Genomic DNA, 13,551 nt, shown 5'->3' on the forward strand with positions numbered 1-13,551 from the left:
AACCAGTGCCTCATCTGTTGTGAAACTCGCTGCACTTTACTGACCTGGACACAGCTCCACTTGTCTCTAGCTCTGCCCCAGTTCACCTGCTTGCTCCAGTACCAGTCTGTCCTCAGCCATATGCCTAAATGCCAACCATTCACCTGTAGTGTCTTTCTGTCCATCTGTTTGATCATTTGTCCTTCTCTGGTGTGCTGTATTTGCGTGTTTTGCTGTTAAATTTCAGAGCCACAAGATGGCGCCAAAGAGCGCTGAAACCAGAGACCGGTACAGCGTTTCCGATAGATTTTTTGCCAACGTATCAGACTGCAGCATGGAAAGGAGCAACGGCCTAAGAAAAAAAGTCTGGACAGTGACAGGAGGGGGCGCCATATTGTAACCTTGCTTTACATGACGATCCTAAGCCAGGGGTGCAACTACTGTACCTACTTTCTGAGGGTTATGCAAACAGCATTGAATTTGAGTGAAATTATAGGGCGACGTTCTCACAAGGACACAAATATTTATTTTATAATACTTTACATTGAATGAGAAATGTAAAATACAAAAAATATAGATTAAAAAATATTGGTCAGATGTGCTCTACGCACTAAGACGCGTATTATAAAAATAATAGACAGGACCAAAAAAAGCATTTGGATTTTGTCACATTTTATTGAACAGATGTTGACCACTCAGATGTTCCTGTGGAGAGAAAAAACGACATTATAACAAGTTAAGATAAGTGATGAGGACTTAAGTCTTCTTACTTAGCAACAACGCCATCATTCTTTGCCAGCCTGAGGATGGAATCATCAGACTCTCCCTGTGTTGCATTGAGGGGAGAACACACACACGTTAGAAACATGCACTTGAACCGCTGATCACAATGCTGACCTCAATGCTGATATCACTCACCATCCTGCGGATGGCGCCACAAATGGCATAGGTCTTGAACTGACCGTTGAAGCGACCTGTGACCTTGTCCACCTGTAGCAGACATTGTTGAATGAATGAGAATTTGCTTCAAACATAGAAAGAGGTTCACATCACGTGTAATACATACAATACAGAGAGCATAAAAAAGGACAAACCAATAAACACATGAACCCAGTGGCTCCTGTCTAGATATAAACCTGACAGAGCTGTTTCTAGGATCACACACAGCTGTGATGTCATTTTCATACAGGTCTATTCTGCAAATCAATTTGAATATCATATTTCAAAGCACAGGGGAGCAGAGGTGGGTACCTCAATGCTATCAAACATATGGCCAGTGCTTCTAGGAGCCCAAGCAGTCGCCTCATACTATCATCATATTGGGCTACTCTGCTACAATCTGCTGCAGTATAGCACCCACTACTGCAGTTGAGGACTCACTTGATGTTATATTTTTTCTGCCGTAAGTATCGGTGGATGGTGTTAGCAGCCTCCAAGAGGGACGCGATACCTGTAAATACGGCGGGTATCGACCAGATACCTGTACCAGCCCATTGCTACGTTTAAATAGTGCTACCTTAGCAGGAACTAAACACTTGCTAAATACACGACACAGCACATTTGCTTGAGCGTACAAATTGACCAAAAACCTTGTCCATATACAGGTATCTCCATCATCAGAAAGATCATTAGTGATGTGTCAAGGTATTTTAAGGTCATCAAAATCCAATTTGTCCCCACTATTCAATGCCTAAAATTGGTCAAAATAAGCCTGTGACTGATTAAGTTTGACATCCGTGCAGTCTGCCAATTGTTTGTGATGCACAAAAGGCTTGCAAAACGAGCAGATCAGATGTTGGCGGCGGCGTGATGTTGATTCGCAACTCAATACAGTTCTTGCCCACTTTGCACCTGCTAAAAATTTTCACCATTTGCTCTACATAGAGCAAAAAAAAAAAAACACTTAATAACTGAAGCTTTTAACTTTTCTCAGCTAAAGTAATTTTAAGTGAAACAGCACTGAATCACTCCAAAACATTAATGGAATGCACTATTTTGGCAATTCAGTCAATCCTCCCTTAAGCGTCTCCAGTCAGTCCAAAATGCTGCCGCGAGCCTACTAACTGTGGAGCTCGGAAGGAGCAGCACATAACCCCAATTCTGGCCTAGTTTCACTGGCTCTCGGTGCATTTTGGGGTTCATTTTAAGATGCTTCTATTTGTCTCCTAATCTTTAAATGGCCTCCCCAGCGTGCCTCTCTGAGCTCCTCCACTTCTACGCACCTTCCCCGGTGTCTCAGGTCTGCGGACCAGAGGTGCAGAGGACTAAGCCTCAGAGGGGATTGAGCCTCTTCTGTTGCCGGTCCTTCCTTCTGGAATGACCTTCCTTTAAATGTGAGGCAAGCCCCCTCACTGTCTGTTTTTAACACTAGTTTGAAGACATTTCTATTCTTTAGCCTTTGACCCGACACTTTTCTGCTTTTTTACGGGGTCTACTGTATGCAATTTTGTTTTAATTTATTGCTTTCACTGTCTTTGTTGTTGTATTCTTTCTATTTTATTAAGGTAAAGTGCTTTGGTACAGCTGTAGCTGTTATGAAATGCACTATATAAATCAAGTTGTATTGTATTGTACATTCTGCCATTGCATTGTCAATAAAGCTTTAAATGTTGTCCAGACATAACTCCTTTTCCTGCTGTTCCTCATATTGTCTTTCTGTTCACTCTCCCTCCTCTGTGTGAGCTAACAGCCATCAGTCACATCGGCTCCATGCAGTCTGAGACTAAGGCCTTCTACATCGGACTGGGATTTAAAAAAACAAAACAAAAAAACTAAACCAACGACGAAGAAGCATTTAAACCTATGAAGCAGCAGCTAACCCAACCGAGAATGCGTGCGTGCAATCATTTTGGCCTGATCTGACTTGATACCGATCCAGTGGATCAGATCGGACCATCCCTCTGAGGCTTTCAACTTCGCATCTGACTGTGCACTGTTTGTGTTTTATTGTTTTACGTTGCCATTAACTTAATGGTTTGTTTTACGTTTAGCTCTTAGATTGTTCATGCAAAGCGCTTGGTGTGCAATTGTGGTTCTTGCAAAAGTGCTCCACAAATAAAGTTAAGTTGAGAAAGACAGATTACCTCAGCTATGTTGATCTGGACAGAAGCGTGGTCCTTGGCTCCGATGATTCTGTTGCTAGCAGAGCTTCAACAAACACAGGAAATCATATTAGAAACAACAATTTCTAATCCCCAGTAATGTTTTGTTACAGCCTTTCTGCTCCAATGTGATTGAGCCAATGAGGCCCTGGTGTGACCAACCAGTTAGTGATGGGATGATGATTCTTCAAATAGTGTATTGACACATTTAACAAACTGTTGACACTGTTTTGATCACGCAATAGTGACCTCTGCTGTAGATCTAAAATCAATAGAGGTAAACAAAATGGGGTCCGCTGATAGTGTAGTGGTACACACGCCTGAGTTGTGTGCGGGCAGCGTGGGATCGATTCCCGCTCAGTGACAGTGTCTATGTGTGCCCTGCGACTGGCTGGCGACCAGTTCGGGGTGTAGTCTGCCTTCGACCATTGACGGCTGGGATAGGCTCCAGCAACTCCCCGCGACCCTATATAGGATAAGCGGTTTGGAAGATGATGATGATGATGATGTAAACAAAATGAAAATATAATGGAACAAATTGCATGATGACCCAACAATGGCCTGTGAAATATTAAATCTTTATTCAATTGCTAGTGTTGTACATAAAATATGATCTTTGTATAATTGTATTTGCTCCATTTGTTAGCTTAGTGGAGTTGTAGCGTTAGAAATCTGCCTGTTTGTCTCAATGCTCAAATGAGTTTGCGTTTAATACATAGAAAATTTGTCGCTTCAGAAAACAGGTGAGCCCTTCTTGTTGCTATTAGAGAAACCTTTTCATGAAAAATTAAAAAGTAGCAAAGAACTTTTTTCAGCAGCTAATAGTACACTTTTGTAATTAAATGCAGCATTTTTGTGCTCTTTAAAATATGTTTTTTTGAACAGCCAAAACAGTTTTTTTTACAATATGCTGCTATTTATTTTGGGTATAGCAATTTTTGGGCCACTGGTTCTATATTATTTACAGTTCTGCACATTTTTGTTTTTATTTTTCACAATTGGGGGTGGGGGCGCGAAACAACACGAATCCACCGAATCACAACTATGCGGGGTCCGCAGTACAGTATACTAAAATGTGACTTCGTGTGATGGTGGTAATCCTGCTCGAGCCTCGAATCCACGCAACCACCGACCCCCTCGAGGAGTGAGGTTTGACTAGCGTACTTTTTGGACAACATCCTTCACATTTGCTCACCATTTACGAGGGACGTAGAGGTCCACAAATTCACCAGCGTCGTTCTGCATGTTGATTCGCACGTCCTCGACAAAGCTGTAGAGAAAAATGTCAACATTTTCACTACACGTAACTGTCATACTTATCTCGACTCAATACCAATATGTCACAATGCAAAGGCTATCAAGATGTAGCATGAAAACCGAGCGGTAGCCTCTTAGCAACTCTTAGCATAGCAACTAACATGTGGATGCGTCCGCATGAAGCGGCGTGGAAGCTGACATTCTAACAGCATTTAAGCTTCTATACTGCTTTGAACGAACACACGCAGTGACGCTGTCCACCCAACGACGACAATGGCCCGCAGAATACATTATTAGATCAACGCAGAGGATAATTTAAAGTGGTTTTCAGAAGGAGAGCTAAGCAAACACTCACCGTATCCGACAAATGGACGACCGGAAAGGACGGGCTTCTTCTTCTTCTCCGACGGTGTGACGGCAGTTGGTACCCGTTGCGTTGCATCACCGCCATCTATCGTTTCCGTTGCGCTCTTTATTAATTTCCCCTCTACTTTTCTCACGTTGTCAAATTCTTGACACAAGTCCAGTCCTATTTAAATATGTATTATGGTATCTCACTTCACTTCCCTTTATTCCCCACTCTAATATGGTCTTCACGGCCCACATTGAATCATTCATTTTCCTCCCTTTCCCCAGGATATGCACGTTTCACATCGTTTTTCTTGACACTTGTCACAAAACGAGTCGGATGATTTTTTTTTTAATTAAGCTTTGTGCGTCCCAGGGCCGGCCTGAGTCAGTGTGGCGCCCCAGGCAAATGTTCAATATGGTGGGTATGAATATTATTATTTCTTTGGTTTCTGATATTTGAAGTTTAAATCCCTGTTAAAGGACTTATTCAAAGCGGGGCGAAATATATAAAGGCAGCTTCATTCCTTTATTTTGATTCATATTTACGGAGCTCCTAAGGTGACATGGAAGTAAAAAAACCCCGACAACTTTGCATTCCCTTGCACAAACTTTGCATTCCCTCGCAAAGATTTGCGTTTCCTTGCAAAAATTGCAAGTTAACGCAAAGTTTTTTGCGAGAGTACGCATTTTGTTTTAATGCGTGTTTATGTACTTCTGGGTCAGTTTGACAGCCAGCCTATCCTAGCCTCTAATGCGCGGCTGTTTGAGAGACGACAGTACGTCGGAGACGGCAAGAATAATGGAGGAGGACTTGGAACGCTCCTCGCAGTCAAGAGATATCCTCTATTGTTTGCACTCGCTTCCAAGGGGATCTGGCCGGAGGAGGGGTAATCTCGGACAGGGGTATTGTCATTCCGGAAAGGGTATTCTCAGAAAGGAAGATGTGGTGGTGGTCGTAAAGATTTGTGGTCGTAAAGATTTGCAAATAAAGTGATGATAATAAAAAAGATTACATTTTCACAACAACTTGTAAAACGCGCATTAACGCCGCTTACGATTGCCCCCCCCCCATGTGAAGATCAAACAGCATATAAGAGTGACAGAACGTGATTATGTTGTATCTATTGTATTGTATTGTATTGTATATGGTTATGTATGCTATTTTTAACTATAGTTTAGAAATTTAGAAAAGCCTTTGTAACATCGACATGTGCACATTGTACTGTTTCTACTTATAATACTCAATATTTCCACTTATAATTTCTAAAAGGTCATGTCATGATGTTGTATTATAAGAAGAAACTTGTAATATTTATATAAAGTGTCCTATAATATTTATGTACCTGTATCGGAATGTTATGACCAGTAGCTGTTTTTAATATTCATGTTCTAGTTGTTAAACATCTACATATTTAGAAAGTATTGTATAATTGTAGTAATCATAGTTTATTTATTTCTATTCATGTATTTTTTCAATACTGTACAGAATATCAGAGGAAAAGTAGGATCTTATGTAAGGGGTAGGACTAGATATTAGTTTATACTTCCTCATGCCCCATTTCGAGCAAGTGATAGTCTGACTTGCCTTGCCATATTTTTTAATTTTTTCTTCTTCATTGTTTGACCTATAGAAAAATGTATATTTGTATTTCAATTTTAATTTGAATATTATTTTATTTACATCTACGAAATAAAGACAATCAATCAAGAGTGGTTGCTGCAAAAAAGATAAAAACCATTGCATATAAAATCATAACGTATGAGTCAACCATCTGCTAGATGAATTTTGCACTGCAGCGATTGTCTTATGTGTCTTATAATGTAATTAACACTGACACAAGACTGAACCACTACTTCCTCTGTATACATAATGCTGCAGCATTAATGAAATAACTGAATATGAAAGATGAGATGGACACAATCATTTATTTAAGATAATTGGTTCTTGTCTTTGATACTTTACCTTATAGGTCCAACATCAGTTGGCATGATTAATGATTACAAAAACTGTATTCTGTTTGTACTCAACTCTGTGTACAATTGACTGTTTGAAAAGACACATTCAAAAAGGTTAGTGAGGTCAAATTTATTCAATGAAAAAAGTCTCAGGGCTTTTAAAAAGACCACGAGGGCATTCCCTCATCTTAATCCCCAAGAGGGCAAGAAAAAACTCCAAACACAATTGAGAAAAATTGAGAAACCTTGAGAAGAGGCCACAAATAGGGGAGATACCCCTTCCAGGAGGACCAGGCTGCAATGGATGCTGAGTGGCAACAGTTAATAGTGCTAACAGTGCTATACAATGCAAACTTGAATAGTGTGTAAGTCCATTTCAAGATAAAGCGCTGCCGGATGACTCCTTTGGAGAAGTAGGTCCTCCTCAGAATCCGGCCCAGTGGGGTAAATCTCCAAGGCAGCACCACATCATCTGATAGATCTCCACCTTTATCACGTGAGTACAGCCGATAGAAGTTGCTGTTGCTCTTCTTGCTTCAAACTTTTTTTCCATTATCCATCCATCCAGTATCGATACTGGAGGAAAAACTGGAAAGTTTTGCCCTGGTTGATGCAAGGACACTTGGTCGAGTTTTCTCCCAGGTAAACCCAACAACCTGCCTTTTGGATCCAATTCCCACATTTCTTTTTAAGACATTTTATGGATTTTTTGAGGAACAAATTTTAAATACAGTCAATTGTTCTCTTCAGACGGGCGTCTTTACCGCCTTTAAAACGGCGGTGGTGAAGCCCCTTCTGAAGAAGAGCAATTCTGACCCGAGCGTTTTTAAGAGGGAAGAGCTTGGACGTGGATGGTAACGATTGCACTTCTGCACTTTCTCCTTTGAGTCAACCTCACCTGCGCGTTGCGTTTTTACTTTTTTTATTTTTGGAGACTATTTTTATCTTATTTTTAATTGTTATTATTCATTTATTCATTTTCTAAATTTTTGTGAATCTCTGGGTCGCTTGATCTCGCGGACTAGCATACAGCTAGCTTGCGACGGAAACAGGCTAGCTTGGTGCTAGTGTATTATCAATCAATCAATCAATCAATCAATCACATTTTATTTATATAGCACTTTTCATACATAAAAATGCAACTCAAAGTGCTTTAAAACATTCAAAGCAAAACATAGAATTATCTTCAATCAAAAGAAAAGATACATTATTTAAAAGTTGTTGAAAGCCAAACTAAAAAGGTGTGTCTTGAGCTTCCTCTTAAAAATATCAACAGTCTCTGCAGACCTGACATCCTCTGGCAGGCTATTCCAAAGGTGAGGACCAAAATGGCTGAATGCAGCCTCGCCATGCATTTTGGTCCTCGCCCTTGGAATAAATAAAAGGCCGGCGCCAGAGGACCTCAGGATCCGCGAGGGCTGGTATGATAAAAGCAAATCAGATAAATAAGATGGCCCAAGACCATTAACACATTTATAAACTAATAAAAGTACTTTAAAATCGATCCTGAAACACACAGGGAGCCAATGCAGCAATTTCAAAACTGGCGTAATGTGCTCCCGCCCTCTGGTTCTCGTCAGCACCCGAGCGGCTGAATTCTGCAGTAGTTGCAGTGGTGAAATGCTCTTTTTCGGGAGGCCAGAGAGCAGGGCATTACAGTAATCTAAACGACAGGAAATAAAGGCATGCATCAGCACTTCCGTGTTAGCCTGAGAGAGAAACGGGCGGACTCTGGCGATATTCTTAAGGTGATAAAAACCAATCTTGGTTACATTTTTAATATGAGGAATAAAACTGAGCTCAGAGTCAAAAATGACGCCAAGGTTCTTCACACAGTGTGAGGGATTAAAAATGTGTAGTTTTGGTAAAAGCTTCTCTCTCTGACCTTCGGGACCGATAACTAAGACCTCAGTCTTGTCCTCATTGAGCTGTAGGAAATTATCTGCCATCCATGACTTGATATCTAAAATGCAATTTAAAAGGGTATCAATGGGTCCTGTGTCATCAGGAGACACGGCAATATACAGCTGCGTGTCATCAGCATAGCTGTGAAAGCTGATGCCGTGTCCCCTGATGACATCCCCGAGGGGAAGCATATAAAGATTAAAAAGTAAGGGGCCTAAAATCGAACCTTGAGGAACCCCACATTTAATTTCATGAGTTTTAGAGGAACAAGTATCCATACTTACAAAGAAATATCGGTCTGTGAGATAGGAATAAAACCAGTCAAAAACAGTACCAGAGATGCCCACTAGATTTTTAAGTCTATTTAATAAAATTTGGTGATCTACTGTATCAAAAGCAGCGCTTAGATCCAGTAGCACCAAGACTGTGAGTTTTCTCACGTCTGCAGTGCACCTAATATCATTTAAGATCCTTAAAAGAGCAGTCTCCGTACTGTGGTTCATCCTAAAACCAGATTGATATTTCTCCAAAATATTATTTGTATTTAAAAAATGATTCAACTGGATGAAAACCAGTTTTTCTAAAATCTTACTTAAAAACGGTAAGTTGGATACGGGTCTGTAGTTATTAAAAACGCTCGGGTCAGAACCGCTCTTCTTCAGAAGGGGCTTCACCACCGCCGTTTTAAAGGCAGCTGGGAAGACGCCTGTCTGAAGAGAGCAATTGACTATATTTAAAATTTGTTCTTCAAAAAATCCATAAAATGTCTTAAAAAGAAATGTGGGAATTGGATCCAAAAGGCAGGTTGTTGGGTTTACCTGGGAGAAAACTCGAACAAGTGTCCTTGCATCAACCAGGGCAAAACTTTCCAGTGTTTCCTCATGTAAATATGATTGTCCGGGTTTATTAAAACTTGTGTTTTGACGGGCTAAAAGACTGGATCTTATGTCATCGATTTTACTTCTGAAGTGGTCTGCAAAGTCCTCACAGAGAGCATCTGTTGGTCTCTGTGGGGACTTATTAAAATCAGAACTAGTTAAAAGTTCAAAGGTGGAGAAGAGAACCCTGGGGTTGTTTTTATTGACTGTAATGAGGTTTGAGAAATAGGAAGATCTTGCCAGTTTTACTGTTTTATTGTAAGATTTCAGTTGTTCGCATAAAATTTCATAGTGTACTGTAAGTTTACTTTTTCTCCACCTCCTCTCTGCACTCCTGCATTTTCTCTTTGATATTTTGATAGCATTGTTTCTCCACGGGGGTACAGTCTTTGTTTTTGTTGTTTTAATTAAAAGTGGAGCTACTGAATCTAATGATGATTTAAGATGTAGGTTAAAATTGTCAACAATAAGATCACAGGGTGCAGGTAAAATGTCAGCAGGAGTGTTTTTTAAGATCTCGATAAAATTTGCTGCCACCTCAGAAGATAGGTAGCGTTTCTTCACTGTTCTGACCGGGACTGCTAGATGGTTAAAACTGGCGATGTTAAAATAGACACAGTAGTGGTCTGACACTGCCAAGTCAACAACAGAGGACACACCAGCAGACAAGCCATAGGTTATAACCAAATCCAGGGTGTGTCCTCTGTTGTGAGTTGGCTGCAAGACGTGCTGTTTAAAATCCAAGCAGTTTAAAAGGTTTGAAAAATCTCTGGATAGTGGGTCCGAGATGTTGTCCATGTGTATATTAAAATCGCCAGTTATTAATATTCTGTTATAACTGGAATATAAAATGGATAAGAATTCTGAAAATTCTGTAATAAAAGAAGTGGAATGATGGGGAGGTCTATAGACGGTAATGCAGAGAATAGGGGGACTGCTAAAAACAAAGGCATGGTGTTCAAACGATAAATAGCTGCTAAAAATGATCTCCTTTGATAAAAGAGTATTAATAAAAATTGATGCAGTCCCGCCTCCTCTTTTGCCATCCCTTGTAGAAAATAAAAAGTTAAAATTCGGTGGGCAAGCCTCGTTGAGAGCAACTGGAGCATCTGTACCAAGCCATGTCTCAGACAAAAGTATACCATGTAAATTATTGTCTAAAATCAGGTCGTTTATGATAAAAGTTTTGTTTAAAAGGGAGCGCACGTTCAGCACGGCCAGATTAATTATTGTGCTGGACGTGCGCTCATGGTGGTACGAATGAGCAGTATTAACATATACTAGATTACCACTGTTAAAACCACGTTGTTTGTGTGTGCAAGGGAAGCGTCTGCCGGTGATGGTTTCAATGGGAAAATTGTCCGATAGTGGTAATGATAATGAGGGCCTGCAGGGGGAGCTAGTGAGGGTGGTGGTACTGTGAGCAGCTGGTATTGGCCTGTAAGTGATGGTAGTGACATTGTCATTGCAGCGTTTATGAGTAGAAGAAGAAATATGATTGGTAAACAAGAGTCAGCTGGGAGTGGAATTGGTTACGACATGGTGGATGTTAGCGGCTAAAATCTTGCTACCAAGAGAGTTCGGATGAACACCATCCGGCTGGTAAAAAGACGGGCGATTCCAGAATAGGTTAAAGTTGTCAATAAAAGCAAAGTCAAGGTGGCCACAAGTGCGTAGGAGCCACGTGTTCAAGCTTAAAAGGCGGCTGAAGCGCTCGGCTCCGCGAGACAATGCCGGCAAAATGCCACTCACCCAGACCGAGAGATCGCAGGTTCTTAACAAGGCAAAGAGGGCGTGAAAGTCTCTCTTCGTCTGCTCAGACTGTCGGCGTATTGTCTCGTTTGTCCCAACGTGAACGATGAGCCGGGTAATGGATGATGGCAGAGAGTCAAGAACACCCGGCAGGATGTTAACTATGTCCATGACTTTCGCTCCGGGAAAACAGCGGGTGACGCAGCCGGGATAGTGAGTACGTCTAATGGTGCTGTCGCCAATTATAACGGTGGTCGGTGGGTGACGTGAGGAGGGAACGCCAAGGGACTCACCACCGGCGGAAGATTCACGACCCCACTGTCCAGGATGGCTCCGCCGAGGCCGAGTGAAGACGGTGGATGACACCGATGAGTGTCGCCGATGATGCTGGTGATGACGACCACCCTTGTACCGGGACACCGCGTCCCGGAGCAGCCCGACGCGTGAGTGGACGGCCGTGTCACCGGCGGACCCGCCCAACATGGGGTTCCCGGCCGAGGTCGTCGCCGTGGGTGGCGGGGAATCCGAGGGAGCCCCTGGGAGCACAGCCCCAGCGTCGGACGCAGCAGTCGGTGTCTCCGACTGCTGTAGTGCAGTGATGGGAACAGGAGACTCACTCGCCAGGGCGGCGAACCGATTCCCCAGGACCAGTTGGGGGCGGTGGGGTTGCTCCCCGGCCCTCCGGCCGCGGGACACCACCTTGACCCAGGTGTCACTCTGCAACGGTGTCGAGCAGGATGGCCCCGGGCAGGCAATTGGATCCCACTTCGCCGTGTCCGAGAGGCCAGCCGCCTCAGCCGTCATTGTCGCCGACAGGATTTCACGAGCGCGCCTTCTCATGACCACCGCGGAGAGTTCGGGGAAACGGGTCGCGAAGCAAGAGATGACCGATTCCTTCTCATGGAGCTCCTCTGAGAGACGACGAATATCCCTTCTTAGGTCAGAGATTGTCTTATTTGCCTTCTCCAGCAGGCCATTGTGTTCGTCGCTGTCGTCTGAAGGCATTTTAATACACTAGCTCCAAGCTAGCCCCAAGCTAGCCCGTTTCCGTCTCACGCTAGCTGTATGCTAGTCCGCGAGATCAAGCGACCCAGAGATTAACAAAAATTTAAATAAATAAAAAATAAGATAAAAATAGTCTCCAAAAATTAAAAAGAGTAAAAACGCAACGCGCAGGTGAGGTAGATTCGAAGGCGAAAGTGCAGAAGTGCAATCGATACCATCCACGTCCAAACTCGTATTAAAAGGCCTTCAGACGACAGCGACGAACACAATGGCCTGCTGGAGAAGGCAAATAAAACAATCTCTGACCTAAGAAGAGATATTCGTCGTCTCTCAGAGGAGCTCCATGAGAAGTAATCGGTCATCTCTTGCTTCGCGACCCGTTTCCCCGAACTCTCCGCGGTGGTCATGAGGAGGCACGCTCGTGAAATACTGTCGGCGACAATGACGGCTGAGGCGGCTGGCCTCTCGGACACGGCGAGGTGGGATCCGATTGCCTGCCCGGGGCCATCCTGCTCGACACCGCTGCAGAGTGACACCTGGGTCGAGGTGGTGCCCCGCGGCCGGAGGGCCGGGGAGCCACCCCACCGCCCCCAACTAGTCCTGGGGAATCGGTTCGCCGCCCTGGCGAGTGAGTCTCCTGTTCCTATCAGTGCACTACAGCAGTCAGGAGACACCGACTGCTGCGTCCGGCGCTGTGCTCCCAGGGGCTCCCTCGGATTCCCCGCCACCCACGGCGACGACCTCGGCCGGGAACCCCATGTTGGGCGGGTCCGCCGGTGACCCGGCCGTCCACTCACGCGTCGGGCTGCTCCGGGACGCGGTGTCCCGGTACACGAGTGGTCGACATCACCAGCATCATCGGCGACACTCACCGGTGTCATCCACCGTCATCACTCGGCCTTGGCGGAGCCATCCTGGACAGTGGGGTCGTGAATCTCCCGCCGGCGGTGAGTCCCTTGGCGTTCCCTCCTCACGTCACCCACCGACCACCGTTATAATTGGCGACAGCACCATTAGACGTACTCACTATCCCGGCTCCGTCACCCGCTGTTTTCCCGGAGCAAAAGTCATGGACATAGTTAACATCCTGCCGGGTGTTCTTGACTCTCTGCCATCATCCATAACCCGGCGCATCGTTCACGTGGGGACGAACGAGATCATTCCCCGACAGTCTGAGCAGACGAAGAGAGACTTTCACGCCCTCTTTGCCTTGCTAAGAACCTGCGGTCTGTCGGTCTGGGTGAGTGGCATTTTGCCGGCATTGTCTCGCGGAGTCGAGCGCTTCAGCCGCCTTTTAAGCTTGAACACGTGGCTCCTACGCACTTGTGGCCACTTTGACTTTGCTTTTATTGACAATTTTAACCTAT

The 13,551-nt window shown here is 43.8% G+C and overlaps 1 protein-coding gene across 2 annotated transcripts; it reads right to left on the minus strand.

Moving 5' to 3' along the window:
• Positions 1–634: 634 nt before the first annotated feature.
• On the minus strand, positions 635–4,801 carry rps21 (ribosomal protein S21). 2 transcript variants are annotated; one of them, XM_086049171.1, is made up of 6 exons: positions 4,693–4,799; positions 4,276–4,350; positions 3,063–3,126; positions 898–969; positions 750–805; positions 635–684 (listed from the first exon to the last, which is right to left on the minus strand). In XM_086049171.1, exons 2-6 carry the CDS (start codon positions 4,323–4,325, stop codon positions 675–677), a joined length of 252 nt encoding a protein of 83 aa, XP_085905297.1. In that variant the 5' UTR covers positions 4,326–4,350; positions 4,693–4,799; the 3' UTR covers positions 635–674. The 2 variants fall into 2 exon arrangements, with proteins under 2 accessions (XP_085905297.1, XP_085905307.1); XM_086049181.1 differs by lacking the exon at positions 635–684 and having other exon boundaries at positions 746–805; positions 4,693–4,801.
• Positions 4,802–13,551: the final 8,750 nt, after the last annotated feature.

This window comes from Filicampus tigris, chromosome 1 (assembly GCF_054856515.1).
Source record: "Filicampus tigris isolate MCC_2025a chromosome 1, RoL_Ftig_1.0, whole genome shotgun sequence".
Taxonomy (NCBI): domain Eukaryota; kingdom Metazoa; phylum Chordata; class Actinopteri; order Syngnathiformes; family Syngnathidae; genus Filicampus; species Filicampus tigris.

Excerpts from the sequence above, each read along its gene's own strand:
- rps21 (XM_086049171.1), bottom strand. The coding sequence starts at position 4,325 with ATGCAGAACGACGCTGGTGAATTTGTGGACCTCTACGTCCCTCGTAAA. Across the intron at positions 3,127-4,275 it reads CTCTACGTCCCTCGTAAATG|CTCTGCTAGCAACAGAATCA; the intron begins GTGAGCAAATGT and ends TGTTTGTTGAAG. Across the intron at positions 970-3,062 it reads TCCAGATCAACATAGCTGAG|GTGGACAAGGTCACAGGTCG; the intron begins GTAATCTGTCTT and ends TGTCTGCTACAG.